The sequence below is a fragment of the Varanus komodoensis genome, unplaced genomic scaffold, assembly GCF_004798865.1.
Source record: "Varanus komodoensis strain SLA01 unplaced genomic scaffold, ASM479886v1 scaffold5, whole genome shotgun sequence".
Classification (NCBI taxonomy): Eukaryota; Metazoa; Chordata; class Lepidosauria; order Squamata; family Varanidae; genus Varanus; species Varanus komodoensis.
The window spans coordinates 10,599,690-10,625,493 of NW_025336087.1; the positions used below are offsets into that span (position 1 = coordinate 10,599,690).

The 25,804-nt window shown below is 37.5% G+C and overlaps 1 protein-coding gene across 2 annotated transcripts in view; it reads right to left on the minus strand.

Annotated features, from left to right (window-relative positions):
* TENT2 (terminal nucleotidyltransferase 2) overlaps nt 1-25,307 on the minus strand; it is a 48,099-nt gene extending 22,792 nt beyond the window's left edge. The window contains exons 1-10 of one of the 2 annotated variants that reach the window (XR_006416244.1): nt 25,164-25,307; nt 18,536-18,694; nt 17,645-17,761; nt 12,003-12,252; nt 10,240-10,354; nt 10,045-10,136; nt 8,563-8,629; nt 4,591-4,660; nt 2,118-2,194; nt 965-1,093 (exon numbers count right to left, since the gene is read on the minus strand). Coding sequence is in view for 1 of the 2 variants with exons in the window: in XM_044445922.1 (XP_044301857.1) it covers nt 965-1,093; nt 2,118-2,194; nt 4,591-4,660; nt 8,563-8,629; nt 10,045-10,136; nt 10,240-10,354; nt 12,003-12,252; nt 17,645-17,761; nt 18,536-18,657 (1,039 nt within the window). In the remaining variant the exon portion in view is untranslated. The remainder of the gene's footprint in view (nt 1-964; nt 1,094-2,117; nt 2,195-4,590; nt 4,661-8,562; nt 8,630-10,044; nt 10,137-10,239; nt 10,355-12,002; nt 12,253-17,644; nt 17,762-18,535; nt 18,695-25,163) is intronic. The other variant, XM_044445922.1, reaches the window with a different exon arrangement.
* Between the last annotated feature and the right edge of the window lie 497 nt (nt 25,308-25,804).

Genomic DNA, 25,804 nt, shown 5'->3' on the forward strand with positions numbered 1-25,804 from the left:
TCATGTTGGATTTCACCAGAAGGAACCAAGCTCTAGATATACAAGACATAGTTGAAAAATAGAGAAAAAGCATGGTGCAGTTTTTAAAAAATGACCTGGCTGGAATCAAATCTTTCCTGTAACATGAACTCGCTGACCCAGTTGACATGATAAAAGAATCTATGATTTTCAAATCATGAATTGTTCATGAATGCCTGCTGGCTCACAAATGACACCCACTTCTGGGGTGCTAAAAAAAAATCCAGCAATGCTCCAGGCTCGGGTACTTCCCTTTCATATCCCAACCCAAATAACTCTGGGTTATTGAGGGAGAAACATCCAGAGTTATGACACAAACACAAAGTGGAAACAGGCAGAAGCCAGCATAGTGAACAAACTGTGGAATGATTCATCATATAACCTGCAACATTGATAGCCACAGTCTTCTCAGTTCTCCATCTATTAAATGGCTGTAACAATTGGTGATCTTATAGCATATTTAAGAATAGGAATAAAGCTTGAAACTCCTTGAACATAAGGGCTAAAGGAATGTATAATAAACAGGCAGGATTAGCTAGCTGCTCATCTACTTTAGATTCCACCATTAATTACACTTAATTACAAGTCTGTTGGTGAATGGCATATTTTCTAACTTGTTTCTTGCTGTTAGTTGTATTTAAGAGACAGTAAGAAATCCAGAAATCATGCTACAATATTTTTTCATGCATACTAATACAGTAGTTCACAGAAGAATATTTTAAAAAATCTAAGAATGAAAAAATAAGTCTACCTTACCCTGGCTATGTTTTAACAGGAAAATAAATCTCTTCAATGGACATGTACCAAGAATGTGGCAGTAAGTGAGGGTCATAAAAGCAAGAAAACCCACTGTATCTAAAGCTATCCCTAGCAGTTCTAGAACACTTGTTAATGATAAAGATATGTTCAGGAGAAAAGCCATTCCCGAAGTTAAAACCATACTTACTTTGTAAATAGTGCAAAACCATCAGCACAAGACTATAGCTGTTTAAAGTGCCTCGACTGGCATCGTTTATGCCATGAAAGCTTGCCCACTTCTTTACAACCAGCACTAATGGACGCACTCGACTCTCAACTGCAAACAAGATAAAGATTTTAGACAGATCAATTAGGTGCTTGTCTAGTGAAAAACTTTTAGCTAATGCAACACTACCTTCTCAATTCCACATACTTTTACTAGACATATCACCTACTGAAAAGCTATGGCTACCCAAAGATCTCTTACTGTTAAAACAGTTTGTGCCCATTCTCTCTTGCAATGGCGTAATCCACAGAACTCTTCCTACTAATATGGATCCACTTCTCTCAATACTCACTTTTATCATAAGGCTTTTGGCTTACCCATGTGGTACTTAGTAGAATTTATTTCTTATTTCTTTCACATTCATCTGTTTTGTTATCCTGAACTCTCCCTTTCCTCACCTTTCTCTACAGCATACTCACTGTTTAAATTAAAGTTGGTAAGCTGCTTGGAGAAAAGCCTGTCTTTTAGCTTATGTTCTGTCAAACACCATGTACATTACTTACATGCACACAGACAGAAAGAGAGAGAATGAACTTGGTTATAGTGAATTTATTCTTCAAATGCATACGCTTACTTAGCCGAAACAGCACCATCCAGACACAAGAAAATCATACCAGCAGACTTGGGGAAAATCACCATTTGCAGAAATGCAAAGGATATTTTGAAAAAACCTTAACAGGAAATACCAAAACAGCTCAGAAGAACTGAGTAGACACAGGATGTTGTGCTACTTGAGAAAACACCTGAAAGCTAGGAGGGTAACAGAATAAATAACCTGGAAAAACCAATGCTGGCAGACCTCCTGAACAGGGATATTCCATATGAACATTGTGCTGCAGGTCTGAATTGTAGTAGCAGCTGTATTGAAAGGAATCAATGAAAGGAAAAACAGTAGTAGAAATCAATAAGTAAATTATTAAGTTATATTAGACCCAATTTATGCTATTCTGTCTTATTATGTGGTAAATACAGAATACTACAGCTGCTAAAATATACCTCATAGTAATGAAATTCAGGTACTTATTACAAAACCTCCTTGAACATGGCTCAAATTTGTAATAAAATGTACACTTACTGTATGCATAGGTTCTCAAAAGGAATGTATTTCTTATTCCTGCAACATTGTTTACATTCAAGTCAAACTCCACACAGCTGGGGTAGGTGGGGAGAAAAAATAAGACAAGTTTATACAACCATTTTACAAATACATCTAGGTTATACTAGGTTATAAAACACAAATTTGAAATGTTTTGCTTTTCAAAGGTAAGTCTATTTCTATTGTTAGAACACAATCAGAGTTTCATGTGGATGGAAAAGAAAAATATGCCTAGTACTTTGTTTTTAGTGTCACTAATCTTAAAAATTGGTGTTGAACACTAACATGTCTTGGAACAGGATGCTGTCTTCTGTACCCTGAAATAAAGTAGTTGAGCAATAAACTCAGTGTTCTTTCTACCATGAAGCATTTCCCACTTGACTGGGATTGTACAGCTGCTACACATTTTTCCAGAGTGGCTATACATGCTCAGGATAGAAAGCTAACACTGGAAAGCCTTGAACACATGTCTAATCACAAGACATAAGGATATATTGAACTTTCCAGAAGTATCTCTGCTTAACCATGTGCAAATTTTCTGTATAATACCATTTCCATTCTTTAGTAATGCATATCTATATTACCATAAATGAAAAGCAGAAGCATAACTTGGTATGTAAACCAAATTAGAAATGAATGTCTAAATATGGAATCATGTGCAAGCTTAAAAAGGAAAAAAGGCCTGTTTGTGCCTTTTTTCATCTTCTAAACTTGCACTGGATTTATACCTTTTATTTGTAGACTTTTTAAAAGCAGGTATTCATAGCATCCTAATCCAGGTGCACACTGTTTTGGCATTTTTGCCCCTGAATTCTAGATCATGCAGTTAGAATAGTCAATAGTGAAGGAAATGCAGTTGGCTTTAGTTCAAAGGCACACACTGCTTTATATGTTCAGCTGCAAAACACAGGCAAGGATTAAGTGCGGCTCACAACCTGACTCTCAATTTGCTCCATAGCAGACACATCATTTATCAAGGTCCTGGGAAAATGGATTCTAATGAATTCTAAAGTACAACTGAACAACTTAATATAATTAAAGTAAGTATAATGGATTGATCTTAGTTGGAAACCAAAGCCTCTGACAGGAGCAAGTTATAATAAAGATACACTTTATTGAGATTATCAAGAAATCCTGAAAGACCTTGAGTAGTAGTGACACTGAAAATAAACAAATTTACTCTATTGTTAATAGTAAAAAGCTAAAGAACAGCAGGAAAAGGCACTTAATCACTGGTATTAAATCAACTGGGAATGCTGTGGAAAAGTGGGGACTTTCCACAACAGAAATGGGAGCCGGGGGTGGGGGTTCTTTAGCACTCAAGGTAGACACCATGTAGCTAATGTAAATTTTAATCAAAACTTATCTTGCAAAATTGAATATATTGTGTTACAGTTCTGCATTGCAGGAAAAATATTAGATGCCTATTTTGAAAAATAGGATGGTTATTTTACTACTGCACTCTGTCATGTCTTCTATTAATATAACGTACATTTGTTTAAGAAACATAGGAAGGTGTCTTATCCCATGTAAGACTGACCAATCCAGCATGGTATTGTCTACTCCAAGAGTAGGGAACCTGGAGCCCTCTAGACTATTTGGACTGCAACTCCTAAAACAGCTGCAAAACACCAGGTTGTCTATCCCAGTCCACTTTCATTGGCAGCAATTATTCAGGGTCTCATGCAAACAACTCTCTCATCACTACCTGAATCTTTTAATTAAGAAATGCCAGAGATTGAACCTGGGTCTTTCTGCATGCAACACAGATTTCTACCACTGAATTATAGGACAATGAATAGTGCCTGGTGCCTGTAAATTTTATTTTAAAAACTTATTTTAATGAGTGAAAAGATATGGAAGCAAGGACTTAAAGGATCAGGATAAATGGCATAATCTGCAGAAACAAACAGAAACATGTATCTTTTATGAATAATGTGGATCAGATGCATATGTAAACATGATAGGTTATATTTTGGGCACATATGGGCTTCAGGTGGAGTTTATCCTCTCAGTGATGTATGTAGCAGAAAGGAAAGCCACACCCTGCCCCTCTCCTGCCCCTCCATTCTTAAAATTTATCTGCCTCTTCTGAGTCAGGGGTACCTCATGTCCTCCCCTAAAAAGTATCATTGCCTGAAGTCCATTTTCATTTTATTAAAATGGTAAATGGAAGCCAGTTTTATCAGAGAAAGTAAGGCAGGCATCATACTGACAGCACTTCACTATAAATAAAAGACATAGAAAGGGAGCACCACAGAATGACAGAAAAAGTAATGCACATCTTCAAGTCCCAAGGAAATGTATGGATCATTGGGTTCACATTTGACTCATTTCCCATTGTTACTGACTGCCCCCAAATACTGAAAAAGCACTTAGCATAATTGCATCCAATATATTTTAATTGCTTCCAGAACAAAGATTTAAAAACATGATTGTTACAGATACTTGCCTGACTTTGTCCCTGAACTTCACTATTGGCACTTTTGCGCGAATCAGTTGAGGTCTCTCAATGTAGTTTGCTGGGAGTGGCAGGAAAAAGTCTTTTGTCATTTAACAGAATAATTTGCAGTGGGCAAAAATACAGACATTTCTTATGCAGTTTCACACAGGTCAGATGTAAGTAGGGTTTTACGCTATAAGCAGCCCTTATGCTACATACATTACACCAAACATGAATACATTTCAAGTACAGTGGTACCTTGGCTCATGAACTTAATCCATTCCAGGAATCTGGTCGTGACCCAAATTGGTCATGAGCTAAGTCAAATTTTCTCATAAGATTCAATGTAAATAAGGTTAATCCATACTGTAACTATTTTTTTAATCACAAAAATTTGAAGCAAAGTGACAAAGAACAACAAAGATCACAGCCATCTCACCCCACACCCCAAGCACGAGCGCAGCCATCTCCCCCTCAAAGCACAACCATAATCACGGCCACAGATGGGTATGATTGTGGGAGCACTGGGGGGGGGATGGGCACAATCATGGGCATGCTGGGGGGGAGATGGACACGATTGTGGGCACGCTGGGGGGGAGATGGGCACGATCGCAGGTGTGCTGGGGAGGAGACAGGCGTGATCATGGGTATGCTGGGGGGGACGGGTACAATCGCGATCGTCACCTGATGAGGAGTTTGCGACCTGAGGCAAAATTTTTCAGAAATTTCTGTTCACAACCCGATTTGGTCGTGAACTGAGGCATTTGTGAGCCGAGATACCAGTGTAGTTGTTTCCATCCATTCATGAATTTAACAGTTATCAATCATCATATACCGTTAATTTCCAAGTAATAGAAAAGGCTGCAGCTGTTAAAACCATCAGGAAGATACATGGATTAATGCCAGCAACTAAATACGAGGCTAAGCCCATATGATGGAGATTGGGTAGGTAAGACAGACAGACAGACTCTCTCTCTGTCTCAATGCATAGAAACATTCAAGTTTTACTCTTGTCAAATGTGTTAAGTTATAACTGTCAAATTTTACAAAGCATACTTTACCAGAATCCAAATTTAGCTTTGACTAAGGGTTGTCTTATGAGGGCCAATTCGTGCATAAAGCAGTCCTGCATTACATATTCTCCTTGCATTACATAGACAAGACAGAGCAAAAAACTTTAAAAAATTATACCACAACCCGAAGCCACTGCTAACATAACTTTCTGATGATAAGCCTGCTTATCATACTCATTTATCCTTGGGAGGCATTTAGGTATACTATTGCACTATGGTGCATTAGAGCAGGAGTTTAGTAATTCAGGATGTCTGTTTGAGCCACTCCTCCGTTTCCAGTATCAGGACAATCTTGCAGCTTGAGTTGGTTTTATGGGGCCAGTGAAGAAAGGATACAAAAGTTCAATTGAATACATTAATTTGATGTACTTACTTCTATGTCTGAAGGGATGCCATCGCTTGTGACATTTCAGGCAATATTTAATATAGCTAAGATCCTCTCACTGCACTATCCTACTTTGTTCAGAAGAAAAGGATGATGCCAATAGTCAATTGTTATGGGTAAGCCAACAGTCCATTATCTTGCACTTTTGGCCAGTGTTCCTCACCCTTTGCCAGAATTAGAAGGCTTTAAAATTACTATGAGATAGCACATGTATTGCATTGGGCCTTTCCTTTTCCTAATACACACACTCTAGATCTTCTACATGTGGACAAATTTTGCTTTTTTATGAAGACACCAATTCAGTATTTCCCTGAGTAAGTGATCTGGCATGAGAAAAAGGAGTCCTAGTTCCAGGATATTGTCCTGAAAGTCAAACCCAAACTTGCAGAGGATGCATGGAGGAAAACACTGCATAAAACTGGGGTTTGGGGAAAAGAAAAGTAGTACTTTTCCTTTTTATAATGGTCAATAACCCCAATTAAGCCTAAGAATTGCTCTGTATTACTGATCCAAGTTCGAAAATATGCTTTATCTGTGAAGCTGAGGCTTACTTATGTGAAAGAAAACTAATTTGCATTATAATGCCACAGAACAATAAACTGGTTCACATATCACACTAAGCCATAAGTGGTGTTGACATAAGTAGCTGGAGGGTAGTTTAATGTAATGTCTGAATTTGGAGGTGCTTTCTATTTTGAATTGTTTTTCACAATCAAGTCATACTGAGAATCTATGGCTTGTAACAGAAGGTTGTTTACAATAGATAGTTCTAAAGATGGTTTTTTATGACATCCAAACCCAGAAGGACAATTTCATCATGGGTTGTTGGGAACAACTAGAGAACCATCCATCTAGAGCAACAAAGATCACTACTACTCATCAGAATCTCACTAGTGTTTCTCCCTTCTTAACACACTTGCCTCAGGATATATTTTTAATTTTACTGTATAAAACTCTTGAAGAAAAGCCACATGAAACTGAACATATTCAAACTTTTTTCATTTATGCACAAAAGCACAGGAGTGAATGTCCCATGCTAGAAATGCTGTAGTGCTTTCCTCAATTATACTGTTCTGCTATGCTCTACTCTCTACTCTTTCCGGTGTCAGGTAAAGTTCTTCTTATTTACCCATCATTTTAATAGTTAAATTAATAATTTTAATAAGAAATATTAACCAGTCATATCTTTCTTTTCTTCTTTTAATTTCTTTTAATTTTGAAAAAATTAATCAATTGAATAATTTAATGTTTATTATTGAATATTAATTGTATTTATAAGGTTATTTATTTTGTTGTGAGCTGTCCTGAGGCTATGCATATGACGGCATAGAAATTAAATAAATAAATATGCAATTTGCAAATATTTAACAATCTGCCTCATTCACCTTCCTTGAAATGTGCATATATTTACCCACATAGCCCCTATTCTGCATTGAAATGTTCATATGTTTAGTGATCTTGCTCACTGCTTTGTACCACTCATGTACATCTGACAGCCAGCAACAGAAAGCAGTGGACTGAAACAACCATCATAAAGGTGAGGGGGTGAGACTAGCTGGGGGCTGCAGGAGAGAATAAGCTTTATGGGCAGATATTATTACTTCAGTAGAACATGATGCACCCTTGAAAAGCTGTTTGCTAACGAGGGAAGCACTGAGATAGAGGATAGAAGAACACTGGCAAAAGGGAGACAGCAGTACCCTTGGCTACGTAGCAGAGAGATGGCTTTGAGGTTTTGTGCAAGACAGCTCCGCAAATGTTTACAAAAATGCAAACTCATTCCCATTCTTGGACACTCATATAATTTTTGATTGTTTTATTTTTTTGGTGAAATGATCTAAGAGGCAGTAGCAAGTTGGGCTTCCTGAAGAGGGTGAAATTGACAAGAGTGGGGATATGGCTATCCTGGGCCCAACAGCAAAAGGTGCTCTTACAGAGACTTTATATATTCTGTTTGCAAATGCATTCCCATATTCACCAGGGCTCAGAAACTTAAATCCCTTCAATCTGATACAAGAGAAGAGGTGGTCTTGTAAGCCAACAACTCTAGTGGTGAAGGTCTAATTGAAGAAAGGGTGCTGATGCAGGGAATGAAGAAACAAGGAGGGCTGAAAGCAGCGGAGGGAGAAACAAGTCATGGCAAGCTGCCAAACTGGTATCACCTGATGAGAGTAGCTGTGGTTGATCTCAGCGCGACTTAAAAGTCATGAGTGAATTTACTGAATGTCTGAAATATACTTTGCAGGTGGAAGGTGAGAAAAGAAATATATTCTGCTTCTCAGTAAAATATACCAAAAGTGTCTTACAAACTATTTTTCATAAAAAATAGACAAAAATATCAACTAATATTTTTAAAGGCATGTATCTGACTACATTGCAATTACTCACAAGTCTAGATCAAGGCCTCTCAAGCACATAAAAGTTTAGCAATAATTATTTAAATCTTTTCAAGTTTTTATTTCCCATTAGCAAATATCATAAACCATTATCAACAATTTCACTATAGCAGTGTCTAGAACTTACAAAGTTTCCTACAGAAGTGTCTTTGGAGTAAGCCGAGTATATGTCTTGCTTCAGTCTTCTGATTCATCTGAAATAATTCACAGCCCTTACTATTTGAATGTGCATGCAAAATATGTCAATATTTTATTTCAGTTGAAAATATGTGGCAAAATGAATACATAAGGAGCAAATGTACAAGATTAAAGTATATTCAGTTTTTCTCCTCTCAGTGCAATTACTACTTCAGGTGGAGAGAGTGGCTATGAAGTCTGTTGGCTTCACCATCACTGGCCTCTTGCAGTACTCCCAGATATTGGAAGCTGAACTCATGCAGCATGGACCCTGTTCTACTTGAGGAATCTTCTAGAAAAATTTTAAACCCTGGAAGATTAGGGTCTAAATTGCATTGGGAGCGTTCTGAAGCAGAAAATGCTTGGTATTGCAAATATTCAGTCCCCCAACACCTGGGATATTGTAGGAAGAGAAATGTGCAGGGCAGGGAGGGATCAACAGGAAGAAAATACAGCAGAATACGGCTCAAGTTTTCTTTTCATGAACCAACACCCATATACTCACTATAGAACAAGAACAAATAACTACAGAACTTATTTAAATATCAGACTTTCCATACTATCATTTCATACATGTAACGCTATAGTTCATAAGAACAAAATAACCAAATTGGAACTGAACTGAAATCCCCATAATTAGGTTGCAGTTCCTAAAAAAACAAATTAAAACTCATATATGTAATCTGTATTTGCATAATTAACATTACTACTACACTCATTAGAAGCTTTCAAAAGTGGTGTGAACATAAAGTTTTAAAAGATTAATACTAATGCAGCTCATAATACAGACACCCAGCACTTCGTAATTTAAGTGAAAGTACCCAGAACTATGATTAATTTATTCAGATTATCTGGTGGGGATCCATTTTTCATTTCAGAAGAGATAGCACTGAAAAAATGATGCAATTAATTGCCCTTATTTTACTACAAAAGCACAGCATACAGGCTGTGTTCCTGGGAAGTACACCTCTCCAGATGTTACAATAGTGTGGCTGTGGTATGTCAGCTGTCTTTCATCATACACAGATATGAATTGTGTGTCATGTAGGTTCTGACTTTTCAACATCAAAGGGGACATCCTGGTAATTCTATGATCTAGATTCATTAAGTACGAAGATATGAACATTTGACCAGGCGTAAGACAACCTGCAGTAAAATCATGTAAGGAGAGGAGAGGACTTGATTTATGCACCACTTGTGAAATAACTTTAGGATTTCATTAGATATTCCTTTAAAAGTCTAAACTAGCCTCCTTTCCAGATGTAGGAAACCTGTATTTTATTCCTCAATTTGTTAATGATTTTTGGCATCACTTTTCAGTATACAGTAGCCCTCCTTTCTATCACTCTCTGAAGAAACAGAGAAATTAAGAATAAGTAAGAATAAGTATCTTTATAAGCCATATGCATGATGTGTTTCTTTTTGTACTTACTGGCTCTTCTTTAACCACGAGGCACAAGTCACCATCACTGCTACGAGTTCCAAATCCATTTAATGAGGACCCAACCAAAAATAGTCTACTATCTGCAATGCAAAAAACATATAACACATTTAAAACCATGTCTTTAGACATGAGAAAATGTCTGATTATTCAAGTGTGTAATAAATATGTAGAATTACAACATACTTGGAAAGATCTGCTGAATTTCCCTTTGGAGTTGTGTTCGGCAAAGCTCTTTTTTGTTCAAATCACTTATTTGTTGTTGACACGCTTGAAATAACTCCAGTACTTGCTGACTTAGCTTTACATATAAAAAAGCCACAAAATTATGGTTACTACACTATAAGAAGAACTTGATCTTTCAAATATATGTAGTGCATGTATTTGCATATGTGCATTTTGTTTTAGAATACCGCTTTCTTCAAAATCATTCATGCAGGAACTCTGCTACAGTATTTAGCCAGACCCCACTTAGTAAGATTACTGCAAGGCAGGGCAGGCTAATTTTACTATTCTGCAAACTGGTCACAACCCAAGGACTTTCTATCTTTGAATGTAACTGGCCATCAAAGATAAACTTTGAATTTGGTCACAAACACACTCATCTTATTTTTTTTTTTTTAAGTAGGCAAGCATATGGCATTCCTACTTCTGCTGTAGCATTCCTGCTATAACATGATCACTACCTGAGAAGCTCTGCCAGATGTCACAGGGTTTATTTATTTATCCTCTACCAGATTAGGAGAGCCCTCTCTTTCCCCATACCACAGCTCAGATACTTGGCACAGTTTTCTGATTCTGCATTGTGTTTTTAGGGGCCTTGATGAGCTACCACGGGAAGGAGGTGGTGAGGAGCTCCACTTTCATCAGCAAAGGTGATCTAGCTTAAATATGTATCCAACCCACAGTGTTCTTAGTCAGTAGCTTCGAAAGACAGGACTTCAACTAAAGCATCAACTGGTAACTTGGTGCCCTTCAGATGTTTTAGGCCCCATTGACCATTCTGCTGGTAAGATTTGAAATACAAAACAGTTGGAGGGTATAATGTTGTTCACCCACAATTTAAAATTAATTCAACTAAGAGGGAGCATATTCATTTCTCTACAATATACCAGTATTCAACACACAGCTGATCCCTGGAACTTAAGACTTCCCATCCCAATTTTAACAGAATTAAGGGAAACACTTATCATTTTTCTTGTGTATTTTTTCAATTATTGTTTCTAGAACTGAGCTAGGCATTCTCCTTGAAACTACAGAATAGCCCAATAACTATTACCCCATGTCATCTTGCATATCCTTTGCATTCAGTGAAGGCTTAAGGAGTTAACTAATCTTTCTTGGCTGTCAAAACATCTGAATATCCCCTGCATTTTTCAGCTATAGGGCTCTCTGTTTGAAGGCACCCCAGTGCACTCTTCCTTCCTCAGGATGCTGTTTATATTGACAAATAGCAGGAACTGGCAGTCACCTTATTCTGAAAATCAGTGTAAATATATCCAACTATGGACAGAACAGAATTAGCTTCATTACATATTTTTGAGCAAATTGACCCAACTCTCACTTCCCAGACTAATATACAGATGAGAACACAGTTATCCTTTGGACTACACACTATTCAAAATTTTGGTGTGCTGTTCTTGGCTTTCAGATTAAATTCAGAAATTTATATATTGTGGAAAGTTGTGCAGAAAAATATAAATGATTTTTCACTAGAAATCTTTGTAGACTGATGTAGAATTTCAATGGAATAGAGTTATGACTGAAAAATGCAAAACTGAAAAAATGGACTTGATATAGACTGATTTACTGATTCATTCATACATCTAATGTGTTGGCTCGATTTTTATGACACACACCAACCTCTCTTGTAGCATATTAGTGAGTCAGTTTTTTCAGGAAAATTTTAGTAGAACAGGAAGCAAAAAGGGACCTTTTATCAATCCTACCTTATCTTTGGCCACAGGTAGTGCAGGTTCAGCAGGGTCAAGAAATGAAGTTTCTCGTAAGGGGGGCACACATCCCGTCAAATCAGAAATGTAATGTGCTTGAAATAATGGTGAAGAAATTGATCCAGGGAACGAACGCCTGTGATCTTCAGGTAAAGGCACTAATTGGTTAGCTGAAGCTGATTCATGATGTGGTGAATGAAATCGCTGGCGCTTTACTTCATAAGGAACACTCTGTTCTTTTAGCCTCCTAAAAATGTAAGAGGCAGAATGGCTAATCCATGTTTGCTACTTAAAATATATAACAAATAATGCTCACAACAGAGACCGAATTGTAAATGTTACCAGTTAATAATTGTGACTGTTCCAGCAAGACTGAGTATTATCCTTTTCAAAATAGGGGTGCCCAACTTTGATGCTAAGTCTTAAACAGGGAATTTATAAGAATGCAAAATTACTCAAAGTTTGTCCCACAAAGACTGTGCTTGACCACATTGAAATATAAGTTTAAGCTACAAAAAGTCCAAATCTGACCAAGCCATTCTTATGCAGAGCCAATTATTTTTTTCTGAAATATTCCCCATTCAAGAGAATAGGTTTGTATATTAAGAAAAGCGTTGCACTAAGAAGTTGTATGCAATGTGTACCCAGTGATAAAGGTGGGAAGGAAGAAGAGATGGAAACAACTTACCAACTACCCATTCAAAGTGTAGAATGTGTCTGTGTAGGTTTAGATTGTACAGACAGTTTCTGATCTCGGCAAAAAAGAACCTCTATTTCATTTGGCAGTATTTATGGATTAATGCATTTATAGTCAACATGTATTACAAAACATCTTGCTCTGAACAGCCATTGTTAGTTTGGTACATTGTTACTTTCAGAATTGTGGCACCTTGAATACCAATGTTATCTATTATGTAGATAATATTAAAGCTGATTCACACATGCTCAGCTTTGGAAATTGTAAAAAAAGTTACAGAAAACTTCGCCAACATATTTCAATCATAATTGCAGTCCACTACTTGTAGGGTAAGGGACCTCTGGAGTATAGCCTTCAGACAGATGGTAATGGCAGCCAGTCCTTTAAGTATCATTAGGAAGGTTACTAGAATCTGTCAGGATAAGATGAAAACATACTAATAGGAGTAAAGGAAGATTTAACAAAAAGTCTTATGTGAAAGCAACTTCAGAGAAACAATACTGGGGAACAAATCCAATGCATTAAAATGCTTAGGCCCTAAGAAACACCTGATCATCCAAAGCAAACAAGGAATTGAAGTGTTTTACTGACGGTAAGAGTTATGCAATAAAAATTTAATCAAATCTGAATGATAAAACCCCTGGCCCGGATGGTCTGCCAGCGGAATTTTATAAATCCTTTGAGGGAGTTTTTGCTACATTTCTTAAAGATATATGTAATGAAGCACTGTTAAATGCTAAAATACCAAATACTTGGACAGAGGCAAATATTACACTAATACCGAAAGAAGATATGGACTTAACACAGATTCAAAACTACAAACCTATACCATTGTTAAATGTGGATTACAAAATCTTTCCCTCTATAATGGCAGAAAGGTTAAAGAAGTTTTTAACAGACTTTATTCACACAGACCAAAATGGCTTTCTGCCCAAAAGACAAATGAAGAATAATCTGAGAACTATTTTGGATATCTTACAATATTATGAGATACATATGGAAAAACCAATGGCTTTACTGTTTATGGATGCTCAGAAAGCCTTTGATAATGTTAATTGACAATTTAGAAGCAACAGATGGCTCAAATGGAGTTTGGTGAAAAGTTTATGAATGTGATATCAAGTATTTACCAAAGACAGTCGGCTAGGATTTTAATTAATGGAGAACTTACAAGGACTATAGAGATACAAAAGGGTACAAGACAAGGATGCCCGTTGTCACCCCTGTTGTTCATTTTGATTCTAGAGGTGTTGAACAGAACTATCAGGGATGACGAGGACATTAAAGGTACTAGAATTAGGGATGTAAGTTATAAATTGCAAGCATTTGCAGAAGATCGGGTTTTCATACTGGAGGAACCCTTAGTAACAATGCATAAACTCCTTCAACGGATTGAAGAATATGGTGAAGTTATGGGGATGAAAATAAATAAAGAAAAAATGAAGCTGTTAGTTAAAAATCTTACACAAGACCAGAAAGAAAGGCTCCAGGAACAAGTAGATTTGCAGACTGTTAAAAAGGTTAAGTATTTGGGAATATATCTTACAGCCAAGTGTACTACTTTGAAGGAAGATAATTATGATAGACTATTGAAGGACATTAAGGGCAATCTGGAAGCATGGTCCAATTTACAATTATCTTTGATGGGAAGAATAGCACTGGTTAAAATGAATATACTACCTAAGCTTTTGTTTTTATTCCTAATTATTCCCGTAAAAATTGATAAAAATTTTTTTGATGATTTAAACTTCCAAATTTCAAGATTTATTTGGAGAAAGAAACCAAGGATTAAATTAAAAATACTCCAGGAAGCCAAAAAGAACTGTGGTTTTGGTCTTCCTGACTGGATGTTGTACTACCAAGTGTCTGTTTTAAGTTGGCTAAAAGAATGGATAACTTTGCGAAATAAGAGAATTTTGTATCTCGAAGGTCATGATTTGCAAATGGGTTGGCATGCTTATATGTGGTATGAGAAGGCTAGGTCACATGGGTCTTTTTTGAGTCACTTTATTAGAAGATCATTAATGTCGGTGTGGGAAAAGTGAAAGCTAAAATTGTATAATAAATGACCAAGATGACTTTCACTTATGGAAGCTTTTGTGTTTCCAAATGCTCTGGACTTTGAAGGGATCATAAGATACGATGATATTTTGGATAAGGATGGAGGCCTGAAGTTAGATCAAAAAATACAAGAACAGGGATTTAATATTTCTTGGTGGCATAAGGTGCAGATGCAATCGAGATATGCTAAAGACTGTAAAACATGGGGGTTTTATAAGGACTTAACAGCGTTTGATCAAGCGATGCTTAAATCAGATGAGAAAATGATTAAAAGATTATATGACTTCTTACTTGACAGAAAAATGGAAGGTGAACAGGTTAAGGAAACTATGATAACACGGGCACAAAATTTTGGATATAATATGGCAAAAGTGGCAAAAACTATGGGAGAGAAATATTAAGGTAACATTAGCAACTTTGTACAAAGAAAACTTATATAAAATGTTTTATAGATGTCGCCAAATCGATTAGCTAAGGTGTTTCCAAATATGTCAAATAGATGTTGGAAATGTAAACATAAATTGGGTACCTTTTATCATGCGTGGTGGACTTGTGACAATGTGAAAAAGTACTGGATTAAAATACATAAATGGCTTGAGGGAATGCTACAAAAACGTTTAGCTTTTAAACCTGAAGTTTTCCTATTAGGCATTATACCAGAAGATATTAACAAACAAGAAATGTATCTGATGTTACATGTAATCACTGTGGCAAGGATTGCATTCCCTCAACACTGAAAAAGTGAGGAATTACGCACCGACGAACTGATCCTAAGAAAGATTCTGGAATGTGCAGAAATGGATAGATTAACTTTATCACTGAAGGAGAAAGAAGATACTGACTTCTATCAAACTTGAGAACTTTTTTATTATTGGCTGGAGAAACAGGACTTGGCTTAGATTTAAAGATGCCTTTAAGTTGTTATAAATGGATTTGATTGTGACTATAGAATGTTAAAAAATATGTAGTAGGGGGGCTGACCCAGTATGTTCGATGTATTTGATGATTGATGTTTTTAGTAGTAGTTTAAAAATCTTAATAAAAATCTTAAAAAAAAGAAAATTTAATCAAATCTAATATAGAAAAATGTTCTGGAACTCTTCTATGAATCATTGCTAGTTCCAGATGTAGTTCTACCCAGCAGTTCAAGTACCTCATCTATTGATTTAGCTGGGTCAAAAATGTCATTCCTGCCCCCAATAACAAGATGGAAATTTTGCCATGCAATTGACTGCATTTTACCAAATGCCCTACTTGCTAGGGCTACCAAAAGCCATTAGAATACTTATAAGCATTATGCTATTTGAATCACTTTCATATATTGGTGATCCTACAAGACTCTGAAGACAAGCATTTTCTATCCACAAATGTCTATCAGGGTAGAGCACTGAAGAGATTCAACGAACACAGACATGATTTAGGAATTAACCAAGGTTTATGTCCAATGTCATACAACTGGATTTCCACATGCAATGGGATTTCTCCTTCCTTTTCTCTCCTTCATATATCCCAAATCTGCTCTAAACGGTCCCTCAGCTCTGTGGAGAAGATCTGGGGACATGCAGATTGATGCAGGAAAGAGGCAGGAAAGAGGCAAAATCCATTCTTCTGACAAAGTTGCAAACATAGATCATGAATCTTGAATCAGCACAAATTAATTGGGAATCTTAGATTAAAAGATTCCCCTTCTCCCTCTTCAATTGGAATGCCATCTTTATTACAAGCTCAGACAACAATCAATTTTAATGCCAAATATTCCCACACATAGAAAAACTATAGCCTATAAATCATGGTTCAAGTGGCAAAAAATAACACTGTTAAACAAGTAACACAATTGGAAAATCACATTTAACACAGCAAAGCAAATAAATAAGAAAACCAAACATGTACATGTCATGATACAGCTGGACACACATATTTCATTTCCCACAGTTATACAGCAGTCAGAGACTAAGGCGCAGAAATGCCAAGGTCTCCTTATCAGCTTATTGTATGACTCCATTATTTTCAGGAAAGAAACATAATGAACAAAATAGACAATTATGCCCTTTTCTCCTTATGTAGAAGCAAGTAATCTCTCCCTTGCTTTGCTCCTCCTGAAGCAGAACAATATGCTTATGGGAACACACTGCATCACTTCAATGAGGGAAGATCCCGTTAATGAAATGTTGTTGTTCAGTCGCAAAGTCGTGCCCCACTCTTTGCGATCCAATGAACAATATTCCTCCAGGTTTTCCTGTCCTTCACCATCCCCCGGAGTACACTCAAGCCCACACCCATCTCTCCAGTGACCCCATCCAGCCACTTCATGAATGAAATACTGGATTCAAATAGGTGGCTGCATTTCAATCTTAAACAAAACCATAGTTTAGCATGGTGAGAATAAGCCACAGTGAGCCTTGGTCTTGTGCACTGCCTCCTTTATTCTCCTTTTCTAGCACAGATGCAAGTTCAGAAGATTTCATATTTGATTTCCAAATTAGCCATGATTTGTTAGACTATCCAGCTTCACAACCCATGTTTTGAATATAACTATGGTTTGCTTTAAACAAACTAAGTTTTAAGTTGTCTGCTGGTTGAACATGACAACTGGAAGCTATTCTAACTAGGAAGCAAACACTTCTAAATTCCTTCTCATAGCTGCAGCAGGGAGGGAGGGCTGCAGCTTGCTCTCATCATGTTATGCCATGGTTTGCACGATGTCCAAATATACCAGTGTGAACAAAGTCTATGTGAAAAAAAAGTGAGGCCTATGCCAATTTTTTAAAACAGCTATTTTATTGTTCGATTTGCAGTCTATATTTTATTCTAAGAACATGACATGACTACTGGAAAGAACCCCTCTTGTGTCTTATCATGATTGTACATGCGACATACTTACTTTCTGCCTCGGAATGATGTAGATGCAGCTGATGCATGCACTGGACTGCCATTTCTATAGGCAAAGGGTGGAGGTGAAACTGGAGGGATGGTTGGAAGATTACCACTCACAAGTGTCCTAGGAAGGTTAAAATGTCATTATTACTCATGCAAGCTATTAAGTTTGCTAAAAAATATAACCATGCAGTTAGGGTTGGGTTGAACTGCTCCTTCCATGCATTCAAGGGCTTTCTCTTGTGCTTGGCCCAGTCCTCCAAAGCAAGCTGAGTCAAGAGGAAGTCTGAGAACACTTACAGAATTCAGTTGCACAACTAGCAACCTTCTTCCATGTCAGCTGCAGCAGCCCAAAAGGAATCTGCAGCTGGCGCAGAAGAGAGATACTGCTTGTGCAGCAGTCGTGGGGGGATCTGGCAAGTCCCTCGCAAGTAGCCTTCATCAACATGAGGTGTAGTGTTCAAATGGTGTCACTCCTGCTACTTGAGTGTTCCATGTGCAGTATGTGGGTCTCAATACCTGAAGAGTGCGCCATTAATGCTGAGCACACTTGCTAGGAATTCAGACTCTCTGCTGCAGACCAGAGTCTGGGTGATCTGAGGGAATCTGATGGATTTTCACACCTGGACAGATTGTACAATTGCTTAGATATGTACAATTGCTTAGTAATAGTGTGTTCACATACAATACTTTGACTCTTTTGTACAAGATGCAACACAAATTTCGCAAGTTCATTACTCAAAGAAAGATAACCTCAAAGCACAACAAGACATCAAATGAATTATCTGTGATGGCATTGTGTGGTATTGACATTGCAAATAAGCTATATAAAGTCACAAATATCTATTGTGAAAGTGGAAGCCTTTTAAGCTTCAGATTAAAATCCTATTCTACTTACGTTGTACTCTGGAATTGCTGGTGAAAGACAACAGGAGGTACTGGAAGATTAATGAAGAAGTTATATTGTTGTCGTTCTAGTGGGAAGGGTGGACGACCCAAGTTGGAAGAATTTGGGAACATGCTCTTCTATGCTGAAAGTGAACATGTATTCTTCTACCTATATCAAATAGTTTTTGAAAAATCTAAGATTAGGCAACTACTCACAAAGCTTACAGTTGACAACTGCTAAGCAAACTAATTACTTCAGTCTGACTCTTGTTAATTAACACACAATCTCAGAATATCACCTTCATCTAAATATTTACAACCACAAATATTAATTAGTATTTACTATTTTCCAGAAGTTTTATAAAATCAAAGTAGAACCCCTTTGCCTATTCAGGGGCCAAATGTGTTACCTTGAAATTGCATTCCTAGAAACATCTAACATTCAAATATTCAAAAATAGCATTCAGAATGATGCTGCAAAAACTGGAAAAAGGAACCCCTTAAGGCACATCTATGTTATGGTTGAATAAATAATAAGTGATTCTAAAAATATTTTAGAAGCCTATAATTTCTGCTAGAAACATGATGTAATGTGTTAGAAAAAAAGTAATTGTCCTCCATTTTAAAATTTAAACTTCTATAGAATGTGTTAGAATTTCCCCATTTGCTAAACAAAAGATGATGCCCACTTCCATTTCAGACTTGACAATCATTGTCAAGGAAATTTGCTAAATCAGGCTCTGAATCCATCTGGTCCAGCATCTTGCTTCCAACACAGTATGACTAATGTTCAAAGAAGCCCACAAACACGGCATGAAGGGAACAGTTTCTTCTGCTAGTCCATAAACAAAGAGTAAGCTCCTGTTAGCTATTATGCTTAATGACTTCCTTATTTCACCCTCACCATCACCTTTAAAATTAGTTAAATTAGCAGCCACATCTTGTGTCAAAGAATAATGTGGTGTGAAATAATACTTTGTCCAGAAACTACTACCAACTCAGCTTTCACTGAGGGACCCCATTTTCATTTTCTAGTATTATGAAACAGAAACACGTGCCTATCTTCTTTGCAATATCTTTATTTTTATAGATTGTTATATTCTATCATATCTTCCCTCAGTTTTCTTTCGCCTAATTTAAAAAGTCCAGAAGGCCTCCTCACGAGGTATTCCAATCCACTGATCATTGTGGGCATTTTTCTCCACCTTCAATTACTCTGGAAGCCCGAGTAAGTAATCTCCATTTACTCCACAGAGATTTGGTTATTGGGTAGTAAATAAAATAAATAAATAAAGTATGATTATGCTGGAGAACAGTTCCAGTACAGATTCTTTGGAGGCTGCTTACTTCCCTCCACCATGAATAATTTTTTCACATATTCTATTCTTCCTTTTATTACATTACATTTACATCCCAGCTTTTTCCTGCAAGGAATGTAAGGCAGCTTACACAATCCTCTTCTCTGTTCTATCCTCAAAAAATCCTGAGAGGTTAGTTAGGTTGAGAGTCAGAGAATGGACCAAAGTCACCCAGTAGACTTCATAGACAAGTGGCTAGAATCCAGATCTATCAGTCCAACACGAATGGCCACACTGGCTTAAAAAAAAAACAAAACACACACACCACACACACACCAGATACCAATGCTTAAGAAGGCCCTTTATCATTTTTATGACGGCTAAGCTTGCTCAGAAGCCTTTCAAGATAGATTTTAACTAAAGTTTTTTTCAGATCACTTTTATTCACATGCTAGTTGATCCCCTTAATTTTTTTTAAAGGCTGGCAAAGCAATACTTTCCTTTGGTAGGTATTTGCTCATACCAATTCATGTTCAGCCAAGATTATTTGGGTATTTACTAATTCTAGCTTTAATAATGCATTCTACATGTTTCCAGAAAACTAACATTGAACAAATTGGCTTATGACTTCCCAGATCATTAGGAAAAGGATAAAAAATGAAATTGCTAACATTATCAATATCTTTATGCAGCTGTATTATAACTACTCCTGAAGTACTATGCACATTTCTGGTCCTACAACTAAAAATTGTAGAGCTGGAAAATGTAAAGAAAACAGTAACCAATTGAATGGAAGAAGATAAGAGCTAGGTATTATTAGTTTTGAAAAAAGAGAAATAAGCAGGGTCATGTGAAAGATAGATAAAATTATCCGTGGTATGCAGGAAGTGGACAAGATTATTTTTCTCCCTTTTTATATCATTACATTGCAGGAACCATTGTATCTAAATAGTGGAAAACTCAGAACAGACAAAAGGAAGCACTTCACACACATATAGTATGGAATTCAGTACAAGAAGATAGGATGATGCCCACCAATGAGATTATACACATTTGTCATATACAAGACTATAATTGGCTATCAGTCAAGAGGGTAATACCCTCTCCCATTATTGCCTCCTTCAAAGGTCGTCTCAAATTATATTGTTTTTATATTATGATTTATTTATTGTTGTGAGCCGCCCAGAGGCTTCGGCGAATGAGGTGGCATAGAAGCTTCCTAAATAAATAAATAAATTGGAATTCAGAGACTTGCTGCCACTGATCACAGATACTGCAGAAACCTATCAGGTCCTTTTTCTGGGCTCCCCCCCCTCCCCCACCAGACATATGGTTGGCCATTCTAAGAAACAGGATATTGGACCAGATAAGCATTTTACTTAAGCAGACCAATGGCCTATTTTCGTATTCCCTTCCATGTTCTTTCCATGTATCACAACAACTGATCAACCATTTTGGCTTAGTTTACCAGCTAGAGCTATTACTTTTATCACCATTGATTCCTATTGTCCCTATATTCTGGATTGTTTGCAGAAAACTCCAGCAAAATAGATAAACTTTCTCTTGGAAAGGATTTCTGTGGAAAGTGAAAGCAAGACTTTGCTGCAGCCCTCAGCAAAAGTGCAACGGGAAGCGACAGAAACTACTTCTCTTCAATACAGTGTATGTGCATGTGGGGTGGTTTCTCTTCTGCAAGTTGTTCCCCTTGCAGAAAATACCAGCTGCTGCTGCATTTGCAAAATTAGGAGGAGAAGTTTCTCTTCCTGCCTTACAAGTTCCCCTTAAGGCAGTGGTGCACAACTTCTGGAGCCCATATCTCTCCTTTGAACCTATTGGGAGCTGCATGACTCAAAATAGATTGCATTTGATGCCAAAACTTAGCAACACAGCAGTGACTGTCCTTATTCTTGCTGAAATTCAGTTGGGTAGCAGTCAAAATGGCAATTTCCTTCATTAAGCAGGAAATCAAGTCAGGGTTGTCCACTGCTGTCATACTAAAAAGGGGTTGTCGCTTTCCTTTGTCATTGTGATTTTGTTAGAGGCAGCTAAGTTTCTCCCTATTTCCCATGAAGGAAAGGAGACATGGGTTTGTGGTGAGCTTTTGCTTTTGTTTTTGCAAAAATCTAACAAGAATTTTTAAAAAGCTGCCCATTACACTGCATGAATTTGCATGATATAACAATCCATCCTCCTAATAAGCTCCAATGCTTAGTTCTGCATAGAACCCAAACAAAAAAGTGGACTCACCAGTTGGGTTGCTCCCCCTCACCCCTCCAGCTGTTATCCCAAGGACCTGCATGGCAGAACCCATGTCCTCTCCTCTTCCTGTTCAATCATGAGTCATTTTGCATTCCATTTTCCTCCTTCCTCCCCCCCCCTTTTTTTGGAGGAGGATAGCTTTTTACAATCTCTAAAATAACAACCTATCCAAAGTGCCCAAAGTGCAACACATTAGCATGGCTGCCACTGAGTTCATCACTTTTTTGTACTTCACAAGCAACACAAATTGGACCTGACAGTTCTCAGTGTCTTCCACCTTTTCCATCCTTTCCTAAACCTCTACATGTTCAGAAAAGTATAGAAGTGCAACCTATCCCATTTACATGAACTAACAAAAAGGCTTTTAACAGGACAAATGCCGATTTCATAGCTGCATTATGTCCCATGATAAATCCACAATTACAGTAACAGTAAATGAAGTCAGCTTCCAACCAAAAATAGAACATCTTATGAAGATGACTCTTCCCAAACTAACAGTGTTTTTATTTTAAAAAAAATTCTGGCTTTCATTATTTTTCTGACTAAAGTCACAAATGCAAAGACTAGACAGCACCATTGTTGCATGCTTCTGCGGTGGCAGCGATCGGTCAACCAAATACCAGACTTAAAACAAATATAAGAAACAGCAATTAAGGATGAAGTTAAAAGGACCACTACAGCAGACAGGAAATAAAACACACTGGTGTTCGAATGATTTAGTTTTTACCATTCCTAATATACTGCTGCAGCATCTGCAGCTTGATACAGCTAGTGATTATTATTTTGCTTCCAAATTAATAAAAATTATGCTTTCTAAATAAATTATAGAACATATGCCCTTAATGTTGTAAAGTTTTCTACTAAATTGTAAGTTAGTATGTGTTAAGGATCAGATTTTCAGTATTAAGAAATATCTGAATAAGGGCAACTTGGCTTTTAGGGATTTAAGGTTTATTTCATTTCTCTTTCATCCGATAGTTGGAAATCTCAACACAACACAGTATAAAAATAATAATAAAATACAATAGAAATAACATTAAATTGTTAAAAGAGTTAAAATTAATTTAACATAGCTTAACAATACAGTAAATACAATAAAAAGACCCAGCAGGAAGAACTGTCAGGATAATCCCCTCAAGCCCCTGAATGACCAAGAAAATCATTAAAGGCCTTTGCACAGAGGGCTGTCCTGACCTGGTACCAAAAAGATGGCAAATTTGGCACAGACAGGCAGATTGTTCCAAAGCTTGGGGGGGGGGGCACACACCACAGGAAAGGTCCTCCCCCTAGTTGCCATCCTCCAAACATCTTGGTGGGTTGGCACTCTGAGGATGGCCCCGGAGGGTGAGTGCACTGTCTGTAGTTTATTTCCTGATTTAACCCAAAGATTCACTTCACCTTGATTTAAACCACAAGGTAGATAGAAGCACAAGATGAAAAAACAGCCCATTCCACTAACAAGAAAGCAAATGGGTTTATTGAAAAGTAAATCTCATACTGAAAGGTAACCACATCTCACTAATTTCACCAAATTTCTGATATGTTCACTGTCGATTTGATCTCATTTTGGGTTAGCAGCATGGACATCTAAAATGCATATTCTGTATGTCCTCATCCAAATGTTGCTGCTGTATACAATTTCTCCTATAACACTTGGGTCTTTTTAAAAGCTATAACCATTTTGAAAGTATTCATTGTCAAATGCTACTCCATGCTACTCAGATAATTTTAAACATTTACACCAATAGCTATTAAGAACCAGATACCACCCTGCAACATTTAAAATAAATATATTATTTATTTATTTATTTATTAAAAACTTTTGTATGCCATCCTTTATATAAATATCTCAGGACGGCTAACAGCAATTTAAAAAACAATTTAAAATATGTAATAACATCCCATAACAGATTAAAACAGTAATAGTATATGAAACAATAAACAAACAGCAAGTGAATCAAATTGAATCAAAATAAAACAAAGCAAAAGCAACTAAAAGAATCATTAAAACTATTAACTTTTTAAAATACTGCTTAAATAAAAAGGTTTTGACCTGGCGCCGAAAAGAGTATAAGCTTGGCGCCAGGCACATCTCTCTGGGGAGCACATTCCAGAGTGAATGAAATACAACTGAGTAGATTAGAGCAATGTTTAGAAAACTCCCTTATCTACCATTCATCAATGGTAGTGGCAACCCGTCATTCCAAGAAACTTGTCTGAAATTACTGTTCCTCCAGATGTAACATTCTCCCCACCCCAGTAAAAGCTATTAGAACCTTTGGATGAGGGAACTGAATAACCCACCAACAAAGCCTGAGACACTTTTGTGCACATTCAGGTTATTCCTTCACACTATTTGAATAGCTGGGAAGCATATGCAAGGCTTCAAAGTTGTATGGTTCATTGTACATTAACACAGTCATTAGGGAAGGCCCAAACTAAGGAGAAAACAAAACCTTTATAAATACCATTACCTTCATCCACTGTTATTTGAGGGAAGGGTGCATAAACAATCCAAAACTACAGGAACTGACACATGCAACTCGCCAGGCTTCTAAGGATCTCTCTGCCCTGCCGGTGTATTTTGTAAGCTAAACACTTGAGACATTTTAAGGGAACTGTAATTGAATTAAAGTTGCGTTATAATTACAGCGATTGCATGTGTTCGCTTTATGAAGCATTTGCAGCAACAATGTATTGCAGAAACCGCAGTACAGAAATAAGCGAATTAACACTATAAACAACTCGCCATCACCGTAAGGCAGTCTCGACTTTCGTTAAGATTTCCCAAAGACCCCGTTTGAACCTTCCGAGAGCCTCTTTTGCACCAGAGCGGTACCTTCCCAAGCTCATCGATCGCCACTTGTTCCCTGCCTCAGAACCCCAAACGTCCTAACTGACGTCTCCAAAACTGAACTCGTCTTCCCTTTCCCACCCATTCAAATTCGACCGGGACTGGCGCCGAGCTCCCAATGAAAGAGAAGAACCAGAGGAGCCGACACTTGGCCGGCCAGACGCCAGAGGCAGCCCACGTTCTTTCCGCCGGCGCCCCGGCAACCCAAAGAAGCTCTTTGAACTTACTCCGACGGGGTACGTGCTTGGCGAGCTCAAGAGGGGCAGCCGACTGAGCAAGGCCCAGCGTGCTCCGAACCTAGGGGCCTCCTCTGTTTTCTTCCCCTCCTCTCTGGAAAGGAAAGAGACGTAGAACCCTACGGAAGTAAGCCGGAACTGCTTGCATGAGCATCTCTATGGCTAGGACCTAAATCTGACCCGGATCCAGAGCCTGGAAGCCGGAAATGACGGTTTAAGAGACTCGGCTGCAGCGCGCTTATCCTTTGATTCAGCAGCCTTCGTTTCTTCTGGCTCCGCCTCCCCTTTCACTCTATAGCCTTGATCTGCGCATGTACTGTAGTGAGTGCCTCTGCTCGCTGGAGCTCCTGAGGAGCAGAGACTTGAGGCTGTTTAGTCAGCGTTGAGAGGGTAATAGAAGCGCATTTCCTGGAGGGTGAGGGACTGTCTCAAGTCGAATGTTTAGGAAGTTGCACTAAAAATACAGAAAATAGAATATATTTATACTACGTGCAGATTAAGCGGGGTTTCTTCTTGAACTGGCGATTCTAGTCTCTACGCAAGCATTAAGCTCACTGGGTGATTTTGGGTCAATCATACCCTCTCAGCTCAACTCACCTTATAAGGTTGTTCTGAGGGTAAAATGTAATGGA